This window comes from Mesoplodon mirus (genome assembly GCF_964341445.2).
Source record: "Mesoplodon mirus genome assembly, chromosome: 14".
Classification (NCBI taxonomy): Eukaryota; Metazoa; Chordata; class Mammalia; order Artiodactyla; family Ziphiidae; genus Mesoplodon; species Mesoplodon mirus.
The window spans coordinates 53,729,123-53,744,525 of record NC_138990.1 but is presented as its reverse complement, the minus strand read 5'-3'; the positions used below and the strand labels follow the sequence as shown (position 1 = coordinate 53,744,525).

At 39.5% G+C, this 15,403-nt stretch overlaps 1 protein-coding gene across 4 annotated transcripts in view; it reads left to right on the top strand.

Moving 5' to 3' along the window:
* Nucleotides 1-15,403, top strand: part of FEZ2 (fasciculation and elongation protein zeta 2) — a 54,655-nt gene that overhangs the window by 6,078 nt on the left and 33,174 nt on the right. For 2 of the 4 annotated variants that reach the window (XM_082641905.1, XM_082641903.1), the window contains exons 3-5: nucleotides 6,033-6,149; nucleotides 9,104-9,245; nucleotides 10,540-10,808. In XM_082641905.1, coding sequence (XP_082498031.1) covers nucleotides 6,033-6,149; nucleotides 9,104-9,245; nucleotides 10,540-10,808 — 528 coding nt within the window. The remainder of the gene's footprint in view (nucleotides 1-6,032; nucleotides 6,150-9,103; nucleotides 9,246-10,539; nucleotides 10,809-15,403) is intronic. The other 2 variants (XM_082641904.1, XM_082641906.1) reach the window with 2 other exon arrangements.

Here is a 15,403-nt window from a genome sequence, read left to right as displayed (position 1 = left end):
AATCACAGTGTGGTTTAAAACTGATGAGAAACGAGGCTAAATGGAAGTTTCGGGGCCCGACTCTTTAAATTCTTCATCAAATAGCAGTGTAAGCTCATGCCAGGTCTTTTGGCAGGCTCTATTTCATTAAGTGTATTTGTGTAATTACTGGGAGTATAATGCAGTAGGGCTATGAGTATTTTAAATCATTTTCTGAAATGATTTTCTTAAAAATGTGATTCAGAAAAGCTTGCTCCCTACTATTTTCTTGTAAAATATATAATTCTGACTATATTTCTTTGTATTCTAGTAGATATAGGATTTATTATTTGTTCCAATTATTAATCCCCTTAAGCTGTTTTGCAGGCTGACCTGACATACATTTAGGGAAAGGAATAAAACAAAATATCTTATGATCTGTGTTCTGTTTATTTGCATCTTAGCTATCATTCTGGGCTTAGTTCAAGTTTCCCTTCCTCTCTGAAGCTTCCTATTACTGTTTTAGCCTTTGCTGATCTCATGGAATTATATAATTTTAGAGTTGGAAGGGACTTTAAAGGACACTTAATCCAGTCTCTCATTTGGGGGGAATTCCCATCTACAGCGTCTCTGACAGATGGTCATTTTGCCATGGCCTCAATCCTGGCACGGAAGGAAAATGCACTCCTCTCTGTGGGAATCGGTTACGCTTGTTGGGGTGTGAAAATTGTAAAGGACTTATCTGTCCCACAGAATTTAGCCTCCTAGTCTCCTGCGTGCTGGTCCTCACAGTGCTTTGTCCGTGTCTCAAATCATTATTGTGTTCTCTTATTATGTATCTGGGTCTGTCATTAGATTGTAACCTCCTGGTAGGTATCTTTGTCTTTCAGTAACCACCACTGTGCCTGGCATATACTGATTACTAAGACAAGTGTTTGTTGAGTGAACAAATGAATAATCTCATCAGTGAGGCTATATAAGGTCAGACACCATGGTGGAAAGTTTTTTTTTAATGTTTTCTATATTATTTAACATAGTGTTGAATCCACAATAGCCAGTCAATGAGTACTTTTTTGTTTGACATGTTAAAAAACAGTAGAGAAGAGATCTTTTTATAGTTTCATTAGTAGCATGAATGGAACACTCTAATCCAGTTTCAATGAATGTTGTTATTTGGTTACCTCTGGGGACGTCACTCCCTTTATCTGCCTTTTGACTGTTTTCAGTGCTACAGCAATGGCATAGCCAAGGGTAGTGATTAGTAATGATGTGGAGTTTAGTACTAGTACTGGTTGTGAAAGCCTTACCTGGAAAACTCAGCAAGTTAAAATGGACAAGTGATCATCTAACATCTGTCTGTCTTGACATGACTACCCAGGTGATGAATACAACTGAGATGAGAAGTCTAGTCCTCAGGAATGAGTAGCACACATTAAGTTCCCGAAGAACAAATGCACAACAAGCTACGAAATAAGAAGCAACCATGTTATTAGGTAGCATATAATTAATGTTTTTTTTTTTTTTTTTTTTGCGGTACACGGGCCTCTCACTGTTGTGGCCTCTCCCGTTGCGGAGCACAGGCTCCGGACGCGCAGGCTCAGCGGCCATGGCTCACGGGCCCAGCCGCTCCGTGGCATGTGGGATCTTCCCGGACTGGGGCACAAACCCATGTCCCCCTCATTGGCAGGCAGACTCTCAACCACTGCGCCACCAGGGAAGCCCCAGAAGCATTCTTTAGATATTCCAGTTGTATAACAGTGTCTGTATGAAATTTTTTTTTAATTAATTTATTTTATTATTTATTTATTTTTGGCAGTGTTGGGTTTTCGTTGCTGTGTGCAGGCTTTCTCTAGTTGCGGCGAGTGGGGACTACTCTTCGTTGTGATGCGCAGGCTTCTCATTGTGGTGGCTTCTCTCATTGCGGAGCACGGGCTCTAAGTGCACGGGCTTCAGTGGTTGTAGCGCATGGGCTCAGTAGTTGTGGCTCGTGGGCTCTAGAGCGCAGGCTCAGTAGTTGTGGTGCATGGGCTTAGTTGCTCTGCGGCATGTGGGATCTTCCTGGACCACGGCTCAAACCCATGTCCCCTGCATTGGCAGGCGGATTCTTAACCACTGCGCCACCAGGGAAGTCCCCTATATGAAATTTTTGACAAAAGGGGAAGAGGTTTCTTTTTGGTTAGGATGAGAAAAACAGGAAACCGTAGTTCCCTAGATTTGTTTTTAATTTTTTTTTCATTGATGTTTAAGATGGCACACTTCTAAATTTGATGGGTCTTTTCTAGAGTAAGGCAACTGGTACATTCCAAGTTCTTACATGGGCACATTTTTTCCATTTGAGGCAGCTTCAGTTTTATAGAGGGAAACAGAACCATGGCTCTGTATCTAAACCTGGCATAGGAAGGAGTGATGGGAATGCTTGGCAAAGAGGCACATTGATGCCGAATGGGAGCGTGAATGATGATACCCATGACAGCCAAGGTTAGTTTTCAAAGCCCGAAAGGGATACCAGCCCTTAGCATATGCCATCTCTGTGGGGAATGGGCTTGGCTCCCTCTCTGGAAAGATGGTCTGGGATCATTATTTCTGTTGTCATGGAAATTTATTCTAATGGCTTATTGGTATCACTCATGTGTTTTGGCAATAGCTGTAAACCTGTTCTAAATCCAGTGCCATTCTTGATCATGCTTATGTGATAGAATGCTTCTAAATCATTTTGCCTTGGGAACATCTCCTGTGCTGTGTTTTTCCTTCTATCATGAGGATTTCTTCAGGGACAGGGACTTTGTTTAATGCACCTTTTTATCTTCAAGAGTAGAAATAGAAGATAATAATGCCTTCCTTAGGAGTAATTTTAAAATGAAAATTTTCACTTGTCTATAAGGGGGAAAAATAAGACAAAACTATGGTCCTCAAGTCACAACATAGAGTTGTGATTTTGGGGGAGGGTGTTGAAGTTTTAGGATCAGTGAATGTAATTGTTAGGTACTCTGCATCATCGTACACCCTCGTGTGGCACTTTTCATCTCCACTTCTACTATCTTGAAATCAAACATCCTCTCTCATCAAGAGCCAAATCTCTTGACCTTTCTCCTTTCTTATTAACAGGATAACTGTCTAGTTTAAAAAAGTGAGCTAAAGCTATAGGACTTAACATGAAAAAGCAGCCTCTGCCCTACTTACCTCATAATCTTTGATTTCCATTTACCTGAGGCAACCACTTTCAACTACTTCAACTGTTTAGTCCAGCAGATAACATTCTCCTATCATTTTACTTGATTTTATTCAACTTTAGACTTTATTCATTTACTTTCTACCCAGAGGATGATGGTTTAGCACTCTCAAAGTCTTCCCTCTAGCCCTCCAACCACAACCCTCACAAAAACTTTTGCTTCCGTCATCTTCCCAATATAATTATGTCAAAAATTTTGGTTATATTAACCTTCATAATTCATATTGACCTTTCTTTTAAAAATTTATTTATTTATTTATTTTTGGCTGTGTTGGGTCTTTGTTGCTGCACATGGGCTTTCTCTAGTTGAGGCGAGTGGGGGCTACTCTTGGTTGCGGTGTGCGGGCTTCTCCTTGCAGTGGCTTCTCTTTATTGTGGAGCATGGGCTCTAGGCACACGGGCTTCAGTGGTTGTGGCACGAGGGCTCAGTAGTTGTGGCTCATGGGCTTAGTTGTGCCGCAGCATGTGGGATCTTCCCGGACCAGGGCTTGAACCCGTGTCCCTTGCATTGGCAAGTGGATTCTTAACCACTGAACCACCAGGGAAGCCCTATATTGACTATATAAATGTTCACATTTAAGTACATTTTATGATTGCATGTCCTCTTTTTTTTGTTTTTTTTGTTTGTTTTTCTTAAGGTAGTAATAATTGCCTTTTTGTGGTTATCATTAGCTCACAAATTCAACCTCAACAGAGCCATAAAAGTCATTTTAGTAAGTGAAACACACTAGGTAATCTGTCAGGCTTTCTTTCTCTTTTTCTTTCATGCTTTTCTTGATTCCTTCTGCAGTAACAATTCTAATCTGAACTGGCTACTCTCCAGTTTAGCACCACAGTCATCATTCTGGGATCTTTATTTCACTGTCATTATAAGAATTCCCTTCACCTCTTTCTTGTGTTAGATCCTATGTCTGCTTCTTTTTTGGTTGTCCTCCTGGTTTTAATGGAACATACTCTGCGTGGCTTTCTGAGAAAGGGTACCTGAGAGGTAAATTCTTTGAGAAATTGAATGTCTGAAAATCTCTTTATTCTAACCCCCTATCGAATTGTTAGTTTAGCTGGCTATAGGATTCTAGGGTGGGATTTATTGAAACATGGAAATTGCATTGATTTTTTTAAGTCTCTGTTGTTGCTGTTGAGCATTCAAATGATGTGTTGATTTCTTATCCTTTTAATGTGATGGTTTTTTCTCTCTGGAAGCTTTTAGGGTTTTTTTCCTTCCCCCACACAGCTTTTTGAAGTTTCATGTGTTGAAGGCCATGTCCAGGCCTTTCCTAGCCTGATGGTGCAGTGAGAAATCAAATGTGGAGGTGTGTCATCACCGTGGTGCAGCATGGCATTGCAGTGTGTGGTAGCAGATAGAGCTGGAGTGCTGATGTGGGTCCTCCCTCAGCCTAATGTTATGAAAGGCAGCACATCAGTGTTTTTCTTTGCACTTCTCACCTGCAGGTTTCTTATTCTGTGGGGTGTGTTCACCATTAAACTTCAGACCTGTGAGGAGCTAGGGAGGCAGTAGGGACCTACATCCATCCAACTGTATCTTCACTGTTTATATATATCCTCTGTACTGGTAAATAATTTTCCCAGGTAAAATATATATTTCTTAAATTATGTGCTATCTGCTAGAACTACATGGTTGCTTCTTACATAGTTCCTAGTTGCCCATTTGTTCTTTGGGAACTCAGTGTGCCACTCCTTCTGATGAATAGAGTTCTAATTTGTTCTGTTCATCGTCTGAATGGTCATGTCATGATGGATAGATGATCACTTGTCCATTTTAATCTGCTGGGTTTTCCAGGTCAGGCCTTTATAGTTAGTAAAGGTGAGGTCATTATTATAGGGGCTGTTGATATTCATGTGGGCAGGTTAAGAGACACCATATGAGGTAGGCATGGTGCAATACCCTGGTGGTGGCAACAGCAAGCAGCCCTTTAGCACCCTTAGGCAGGAAGAGAGGTAAGGAGAGGGAGAAGTTACCAGAACCTGGGGAGAGTAGCTATGGGGGAGAGGTCAGCTTGACAGGAGCTGCAGCCTTTGGAATCTGGTAGGGAGGGAGACAGCAGAATAAATGCCCAGCCCTTCCCCTCCGGCCTTCCAGTCTCCTGCTAGTGTCTACCAGTGTGTTAACCCACCTGGAAGCCAGAAGTCAAGGGCATCCTTTGATGTAGCCCATAAAGGTCAGCCTCCGGGGGCACGACTGGGGAGAAAAACGGTAGTAAGGCAAAGAGAAAATCTCCAGCATAGTTGGGGTTAAAGATATTTTTGGAACCCAGAAGTACTCTTTTTTGGAAGAAGAGATAGATATTCAACTGGAAGGGCTCAGTATGATCCTCGTGGACAGTTCCCATCTGCCAGGGAGTTGATTACTTATCTTTTGCTCTGTTAGAGTTAGTTACTTGCAAACTAACTTCTGTGTTTTCTTTGGAATTTTTACATATACTAATCTTCCTATTAGATCATTAATTAAATAACATTTGCCCCTGTCTCCGGCCCCCCCCCCCCACCATTTGCTATAATTCCCTACAAATTGCTATCGAACACCATATATTTTTGTACTTCCTAGACACTCTTCCCCTTGGAATAAATAGCTAAGTGTGTGTCCGTTTGGACAAGAGGGGATATATGCAGCACCTTAATTTCATATTTATTCTACATTCCTCTCATTTCTGTTTGGGATGACTATGCAAGCACCTCACACACTGCCTGGTACAGAGCAGCTGTAATAATATCTGCCTTTTGAAGCTCTCAGCAGATGCTTCCCTCTGCAGCCTCCTTTACCCAGATGCTTCGACTTTGTTGTGATCAGAATGTCCTCCTCTTAACAGTGGGTAGTTTTTGTTTTTAGACGAGTGACAGCTTGCTCTTTGATACCTCAGACGATGAGGAGCTGAGAGAACAGCTGGATATGCATTCAATCATCGTCTCCTGCGTTAACGACGAGCCCCTCTTCACGGCAGACCAGGTACAAAGGAGAATCTCATCCATCAAGGGAAGGGATCCTCGGCTGAAAAACGATTTCTTATTGTGGCCATAAGTGATGGGGTGTTGGAATTTACTTATTTCTATTGTATTTTCTGGTAATACAGGCTTAACAGTTTTCTCCTGAGGAAAGAAGAAAGTATATGTAATCTGAAGCAGTTGGATTATGTTACTTGGGAAGATTTTTCAATATATGCAATTTTCCAAGATAAGCATTGTTAAAACAGTACAGCGGGTTACTTTAAAAGAGGGTTATTGCTTACACTGGAATCAGAAAAAATCCTGTGAATTTTCTTCTTTTTTACATTTAACCAGACATGGGCAAACTATATCTGTGCAGAAAATTATCTAGTTTCTCTAAAACCTATGTAGAAATCATTAGCACTTATTGTAAGTCTTTATTGTATACCCAGGAAAGAAGTGAGCATTAATCCTGTGGAATGCTCTAATAATGTCAACCCTGTATTCATTTAAAACCAGTTGAATCAGCTTTCTCATTTTCTGAATACTCTTCCCACTTCTGCTGTATTGTCAAACTGTGGTGCAAGAGTTTCTTCCTGAAGTCAAGTGTTCCATGGCTACTGGAACTGTGAGTTCTACCACACTGTATTTTTAGGCTGGAAAGACAAGGCCGGTAAAGAGAGATATTGTGGCAAGACTGGGAGGAGTATGTTAAAAATGTGTCATTTTGATGCTCCTTAGTCATATTTGTGGTTGGATTGTCTGAAGCTTGGAAAGAGCATGGTGCTTAAAAAACAAGATAGTAAGTTAGAGGGCTGAGTGCGGTACAGCCTGATATTCCAGGGAAAGTTCATTGTCTCCTCTGTACTCTGCCTGAAAACCATAAACTATCTCTGCTTTTAAGACTGAGAGAGGACTTCCCTGGTGGTGCAGTGGTTAAGAATCCGCCTGCCAATGTAGGGGACACGGGTTTGAGCCCTGGTCTGGGAAGATCCCACATGCCGCGGAGCAACTAAGCCCGCGAGCCACAACTACTGAGCCCATGATCCATAATGAAGCCCGCGTGCCTAGAGCCTGTGCTCCACAACAAGAGAAGCCAATGCAACGAGAAGCCTGCGCACCGCAACGAAGAGTAGCCCCCGCTCGCCACAACTAGAGAAAGTCTGCGCACAGCAACGAAGACCCAACGCAGCCATAAATAAGTAAATAAGTTAAAAAAAAAAAAAAGGACGGAGAGAAACAGATTCTGTAGCCTCTTTCAGTGTCTCATTTTCCTGTTTAAAATTCCTATTTTGGAAACTCTTCTTACTAATTAGCATAATCCCCACTCGCTCAGGTTTACCTGTTTATCCTTAGTACTAAGTGTTATACGTTAGGCTCGATGATTCATATTGTATTTTTTTTTTTTTTTTTTTTTTTTTTTGCGGTACATGGGCCTCTCACTGTTGTGGCCTCTCCTGTTGCGGAGCACAGGCTCCGGACGTGCAGGCTCAGCGGCCATGGCTCACGGGCCTAGCTGCTCCGCGGCATGTGGGATCCTCCTGGACCGGGGCATGAACCCGTGTCCCCTGTATCAGCAGGCGGACTCTCAACCACTGCGCCACCAGGGAAGCCCCATACTGTATTTTTTTAAATAGTTTTTTTTAAACTCTTAGGTCCATTTTTTTTTAAAAATTATTTTTATTTTTATTGAAGTATAGTTGATTTACAATATTGTGTTAGTTTCAGGTATACAGCAAAGTGATTTGTTTATATATGTATGTATATATCTGTATCTTTAGATTCTTTTCCACTATAATTTATTACAATATATTCAATATAGTTCCCTGTGCTATACAGTAAATCCTTGTTTATCTAGTTTATATATATGGTAGTGTGCATCTGTTAATCCCATACTCCTAATTTATCCCTCCCCCTCCCCTTCCCCTTTGGTAACCATAAGTTTGTATTCTGTGTCTGTGAGTCTGTTTGTTTTGTAAATAAATTCATTTGTACTATTTTTTAGATTCCACATATGAGTGATATCATATAATATTTGTCTTTCTCTGACTTACTTCACTTAATGTGATAATCTCCAAGTCCATCCATGTTACTGCAAATGGCATTATTTCATTCTTTTTTTATGGCTGAGTAATATTCCATTGTATATATATACCACATCTTCTTTACCCATTTATCTGTTGATGGGCACTTAGGTTGCTTCTATGTTTTGGCTATTGTAAATAGCCAATTTTCACTGAGTTCTGTATCCTCAACTTCTGGAATTTGGAACAGGACAAGAAACTGCTCTAAGATTTGAGCAACACAGCATATGACAGTGGATCATTGTTTCGAAAGCAGATATATTTCTGAAATTTTCCTGCTTTCGCATAGCTTTTTTTTCCTCTTTAAACTTCTACATTTAAAGTAATTATTAAATATACCTTTATTTTCCATTGAATTAATATATGAAATTCTTTTCCTGCTGTTAAAGGAAAATTTTGCTACCATAGAGGTAATTTCTTGCTTTACATATAAATTTTTTTACACTGTTGTATTTTTTAAATTTTATGTCAATTTTATTAAATAGCTTTAGATTGAGCACTTGGATGTGGTATATGGTAAATCTTCTGTCACTTGCTTTCTTTTAACTATAACTATGATCTGGTTCTGGCATGTCTGAAGTAGATTATATGTGTGTTTGTAGCACCATTTCTCAGACATTACAAGATCTGATAGGGCCTACTGAATCCTGATGGACATATTAAATCATATTTTGTTTATTTTTGTGTTTAGTGTATTGTAACTTTTTTTTTGATAAACCATGTGTACTCTTACAGTCAATTTTTGTTATTGAGAACGCTGACTCCTGCACACTGTTGGTTAATGGAGACTTTAGTGTACTTCTACTGTGGTTGCTTCAGATGAGTGCTGTGTTACAGGTGAGTCATTTTCCCTATGTGTATTTAATTAACAGTGGTTTGTGTATTTTGGAAGGTGATTGAAGAAATCGAAGAAATGATGCAGGAGTCACCAGACCCAGAAGATGATGAAACACCCACCCAGTCAGATCGGCTTTCAATGCTTTCCCAGGAAATTCAAACTCTTAAGAGGTCTAGTACAAGCAGTTATGAAGAGAGTAAGAAGCCTGACTTAAATCAGTACTCTTTGTGCTTTTGTATACCTCAACCATGTAGTGGGACCATCTCCAGAAGTCTTTGGCTCTCACAGCCTGGGTTATATACCCTTCCCCTGCCTTCCAGTGATACTCAGGGCATATATTCATCATTGTTCAGGGACTGTGTCATACTCACCTTTGAATACTGTATTTGTCTGCTTGGGCTGCTGTAACAAAGTATCACAGGCTGGGCGACTTAAACCACAGAAATTTGTTTCTTACAGTTCTGGAGGCTAGAAGTCTGAGAGCAAGGTGTTAAGCAGGTCTCATTTCTTCTGAGGCCTCTTCCTTCTGTGCTCACATGGACTTTCCTATGTGTATCTGTGTTCTAATCTTCTCATTTTTAAGGGCATCAGTCACGTTGGATTAGGGCCCACCCTAATGGTTTCATTTTAACTTAATTATCTCTTTGAAGACCCTATCTCCAAATACAGTCATATTCTGAGGTACTGAGGGTTAGAACTTCAATGATGTCCTCTCACATAAAGGGAAGCGCTGAGAAAAAACTGAAAGGGGGTTTCAGGGAATATTCTTCCCTTCATCTTCCCAGTTCTCAGTAAAACTCACACATTGGGGCATATGTGTTTAAATATACATCTAGCTTAACACAACATTGTAAAGCAACTATACTCCAGGACTTCCCTGGTGGTCCAGTGGTTAAGACTCCGCCTTTCAATGCAGGGGTTGCGAATTCGATCCCTGGTCAGGGAACTAAGATCCCATATGCTGCGCGGTGCGACAAAAAAACAAAGAAAGTGCATCTATACTCCAATGAAAATTAATAAAAAAATATGTATTTAGCTTAATTCTTTCAAATTGCCTTCTCCTCTCTTCAGAAGTATCCCAGAGCCCTGCTGAGTTGCTTGTGATTTCTTGTCAGCAGGTATTTTCTGTACCCCTCCTCTGCTTTTGTGTTTGTTCTTTTTCTTTTACAAGCTTATTAAGTCTTGACTGAACTACTATTCATGGAATGATTGATTTTTTTTAACATCTTTTTTGGAGTATAATTGCTTTACTGATTTTTAGACAAGTAAAAAAATTTTGTTATACTTTTCTTCTCAGCCATTTGAGAAGTAACTTTGCCCACCTACCTCTACTCAGACCTGCCCACCAGAAGTTTGAGGAGTCTGAGAAGATCATGAACAATTTAATTACTTAGAATATGATTTTTTGCTCTTTGGCATTAAACACCTTGTTGTGCTGCCTTGAAACATTTTGGTCTTAGTGTCTGCTGTGCTTTGCTTTTTGGTCATAGGAGTGAAAAGGCTGTCCGTATCTGAATTAAATGAACTGCTGGAAGAAATCGAGACGGCCATCAAGGAGTACTCTGAAGAGCTGGTGCAGCAGCTGGCCCTGCGAGATGAACTGGAGTTTGAAAAGGAAGTGAAGAACAGCTTTATTTCAGTTCTCATTGAAGTGCAGAACAAACAGAAAGAGCACAAAGAAACAGCCAAAAAGAAAAAGAAACTCAAGAACAGCAGCTCTCAGAATGGGAAGAACGAGAGGAGTCACCTGCCTGGCACAGTAAGTGATGTTTTGCGCGTAGCATCGCATACTGGAAACGGCTTCAGTGGTCATTCCAGTGCTCCGGGCCAGCAGAGGCAGGCAGGGCCCGTGCATACAGGAGTAGGGGTGCTTCTCACCAGAGAGCTAAAGAGATTCTCTTCAAGAATGCCACTGAGCTCTGCTTCTCCAGAAAGGTGTTTTCTTGGTGAGGGTATAATGGTTATCTGGATAATTCAATGCTGAAATATTTAGGAGGGAGGTAAGTGGAAGGAAGAGGAGGAATAAAGGAGAATGTTTGAAAGAAAAGAAGCTTTAGCAGGTGACCATTTCAATACATCAGAGTGTTAATAGGGGTGCTTTATGTTCGGCTGGTGGGCAAATGAATGGTATTGCTTTCTTGTTTTTGCTTATGTCTTGTGAGTTGTATAGTAGAAAAAAAGGGGTGCTTTTAGAGGTAGCTGAACTGTGCTGAGCCTAAAATCATAGGTTGACTTGTAAACCATTTCCTCCTGATTTATGAGTGAAGTAGGAATGTGAGGATGTTAGAGGCAGTTACGTGACATCGGCCATTTGGCCTAGTATTTGGCAGACTAGAATATTACTGACTGGTGAAAACAACTTTAGGAAATTTGGATCTTTGACTCTTGGTATGAAGTTTTTTGTTTTCTGCTTTTCGTTTTTCTTAAGGTGTCCTATTAACTTCACTTGATTAAATTTCATTATAAACATTAACTGTTAAATATTTGAGATGCATTTCCTTATTGGTCTTATGGCCATTTCATTATTCTTTGATCAGTTGAGACCTTGTACCTTGTCACCTTTATCTTGTTTGTATGTGAAGAAGTGTTGGTTTTATTTTTAGAGTAAAATAAAAGGAGAGAACCCCCCCCTTTTTTTTTTGGTAAGAACACTGGGATTTTAATTTTGTAAACTGCATATTCGAGTGCTCAGTAATAGAATGTTGCCTGTAGAGAATTGGGGCCTGGACTGAGAACTTGTCTCTGCCCAAATGCAATATCACACACTACTACCAAGAGCTAACAACAGGTCTGTCCAAATGCTAAGACCAGGGACTTCAAAATCTCCATCTTGAGCCTTATAGGACTTCAGGGCAGTAAAAACTTTATCTTTCAGAGGTGGAGGGGCCTGACAGAGGCTTTGAAACCTGCTGAACAACTCCTCCCAGGGCACATCCTGGGACTCAGTTCCAATCCAAAGGCCCTTCTGAAGGTTGTAGTGCAGTTTTCGACCCCAGTCTGTTAGCAGACCCCAGATAGACCCGGGAGAGCTCTGGATGGGCAAAGGGATTCATTTTTCTAAAGGGAGTGTACTTTTTAAATTCATAATATTGATAACATGGTAATGCAGATCATCACAGACTGGCTGTTACATGGTTTGCAATTATAAAAGTTCTGTCTTTGACTAAGTCTTGATTCACTTTTTCCTAAAGAATACTTACCAGAGAAATAGATCTCATTAATCCGACTCTGATGGAATTGAGGAAAGAGAGTGCAGTTCTGGGGTGCTGAGCCACCAATGACCAATGAGAGTTAATACAAACAAAAAGAATCTTACCATTTAGCCCATTCATTATGCTGTTTTTGGCCTATGAGTAAATGCACATTTTCTTAGTGTAATGTCATTTGTACATAGAAAAGACAGTTTATAAACTGACTTTGCAAAAGTTGCCAGATATGTGGAACAAAATATTTTTTAGAAATGGTAGTATTGGTTGAAAAGCATTTAGTCACTTCTAGTGACTACAATGAAAAAAACAGACAGCACCCACCAAACAAAAAAAACCCCACCAAAACATGCAAAAACCAAAACATTTGTTTGAATATACAGTCCTGGAAAGTTTGTTTTAAAATATTAGGGACAATATTTTGTATCTCAGATTTTTTAAAAAATTGTACCCCTTAAATTGCCCTATTATGCAAGTGTGATTAAATAAAATGCTTAGTTAAAAAGTCATAGCATGGTTGGTAATTTCTGCCTATCTGCTTTTAGGGATTACATGTAAATCCTCCATTTATTCATGTTAACACTTGGCTGAGGAAAATAAATGTATCCCTAGAGACATTTAAGGGCTTCTTTTTCTAACTCGTGTATAAAAAGGGTTAGAGTGGATTCATTGTGTAATTTTACATGACATTTATATTGAGAAATGGATTTGACAGGGCAACATTTAGGTCTTATTTGAACCTTTATTAGTCTTGAAATAGATTCATAGGAACAGTAAAATTTTTTTTCACAATATTTGGATTTGTGAAGTTGCTTCTTGAGTTCTGATCTGCTATTTGTGTCAAAACCTTTAATCAGGCTAGTAATGGCATGGCTAAACTTGTAATACTAATTCCCTCCTCCTTTCTGATGCCTGAAATGATGGCAAAAGACCATTCCATTTGTGACACAAGGAGCCTGCAACCTATGATTCTGAAAATAGTGGTTGGTGGCTCAAAAGAACCTTAAAGTGAAATGGCCAGTTGGCTAAACAGATTCCCAGGTAACTTCCTTTCCAGACCTTTTGTATAATATACAGTTTTGGCAAGGCCTGATCTCTGTGAGTTAGCTATCATCAGTGATACTAATTTCTAAGAATTGGTGATATCGTGCCTTACCTGTTTTCCAATAACATTGGTCACTTTTTTCTTTCTACCTTAGATGTGTTTTATTAGCAGGACTTGTACTTTTTCCTTGAGCATGGAATAGCTTCCTGCCATTTTTCCTTAGCATATTTCTTTGAAACAAAACATCAATTTGTAGTTGGTATCACACTTTATCCATCATTGCTAGCTTCTCTTAGGTCCAGAGATACTGTAATGAAATATCTGCGTGTGAATAGAACAGAGTTAAACTCTTTAGGTGTTCATTTTGGAGGCATACTTTGTTTGAAGCATTTGCTGCAGTGAGAAAAAAATTTAGGGGGCTTAGGGATGATATTTATAAATATTAAATAAAATACTGAGTATTATAAAAGTGAAATGTTGATTTTTTTTAATTTTTAAAGTAATCTGTTGTATGTTGGATAAGATAAAGCTATTCATTAAATACTTGCAGAGTGTCTTTCTTGTGCCAGACACTGAAGATACAGTGGTGAATAAAATAGGCAAGGCCCCGGGCCTCTTGGAGCCTACATTCTAATGAGGGATACAGGCACTAAACAAAGAAAAGAATGAATAGACAGCGTAACTTCAGGTAGTAATAAATGCCACAGAGAAAACGAAAGGCTTGGTAAGGTTATTAGCAGTGCTGTGGGGAGCTGTTTTCGAAGGGGTGGTCACTGTGTCACTGCCCCTCCTGATTGGCAGGGCAGGCTGTTCTTTCCCTCCCCAATTCTCTGTGTGGAGGGGAGGTTGGAAGAGTAGATCTTCTCCTTGGCAAATGAGACTCAACAGATTCAAAAACTTTCTCTCTCCTTTATCCTGTTCAAACTCTAGAGAAACCGGTGGGGAGTAGAGACTGGAATGGCTGAAGGGCACCGTCTGTTAATGGGTTTGATGACCCACATGCACTTCTTTGAACGGACTATGCTGTTTTGGGCCGTGATGCTTCTATTTATGCTACTGCCTTTTCCTAGAGCAGCCCTCCTTCTCCTTTCCTGCTTCCACTGTCCACTTGGGAGGCTTTTTGATTTTTGGGTTTTTTTAAAATTCATTCTTCAAAAGCATGGTCAAGCATTGTCTTCCTTTCTTAGAACTTTTCTAGATGACTCTCTCTCCAGTGCAGAATTGACAACTCTCTCCTTCTGGGGTTAGTATTATTCATCTTAACTATTTCTGTTAGTACTGTCATATCATATTGCAATTTTTTGTTTTCATGTCTGTCTCTGTTAGGTTCCCTAAGGATAGAAAATGTAACTTTATTTTCATGGTATACCCAGGTCCCACATTAGGTACTCAATAAATTCCTGATGAATAAATAGTTAAGAAAAGATTTTTTTTTTTTGCAAATCTGTATTTCTACCTTGGATCTTTCTGCCAGGTGCCAAATGTATTGAGGGTGAATTGCACAGTGATTAAGAACTTTGGGTTAAGAGCTGTGTTTGAATCATGACCCTGCCACAGGGTACATACCCCTTTGAATTTTGGAGGGATTAAATGAAATAATGTATGTAAGACTAGCATATATCCTGAGTAAATGCTAGTTATTATATGTCCAACTGTTTACTAAACATTTCTCCCTGAATATCTTGCGGGCATCGAAATTTATCTTATCAGACTAATGTTACCATTTTCCTGAAGGTGAATTTATTCCTATATATTTCTTTTGTCAGTGAAACTAGTCTACTCATTCACCAAAACCAGTGGAATTTTTTTTAAAGTTTATTTTATTTTATTTTTTGTTTAGAGGAATAGGTGGATATGTTTTTATTTTTTATTTTTAAATGTTTATTTATTTTTTAATAGGAACAAACTACTTATATTGTCTTTATTCAGAAAGAAAAAGTGAATTACAACACTCAAGGATATCCTTTTCTGCAATATATAATTGACCCTTGAACTAATCGGGGGTTAGGGGCGCCGACACTCTGCTCAGACAAAAAATCAAAACCAGTGGAATTTTTAGGTCAAAGAATATACGGTTTTAAACAGCAGTCTTTTCAAATTGTC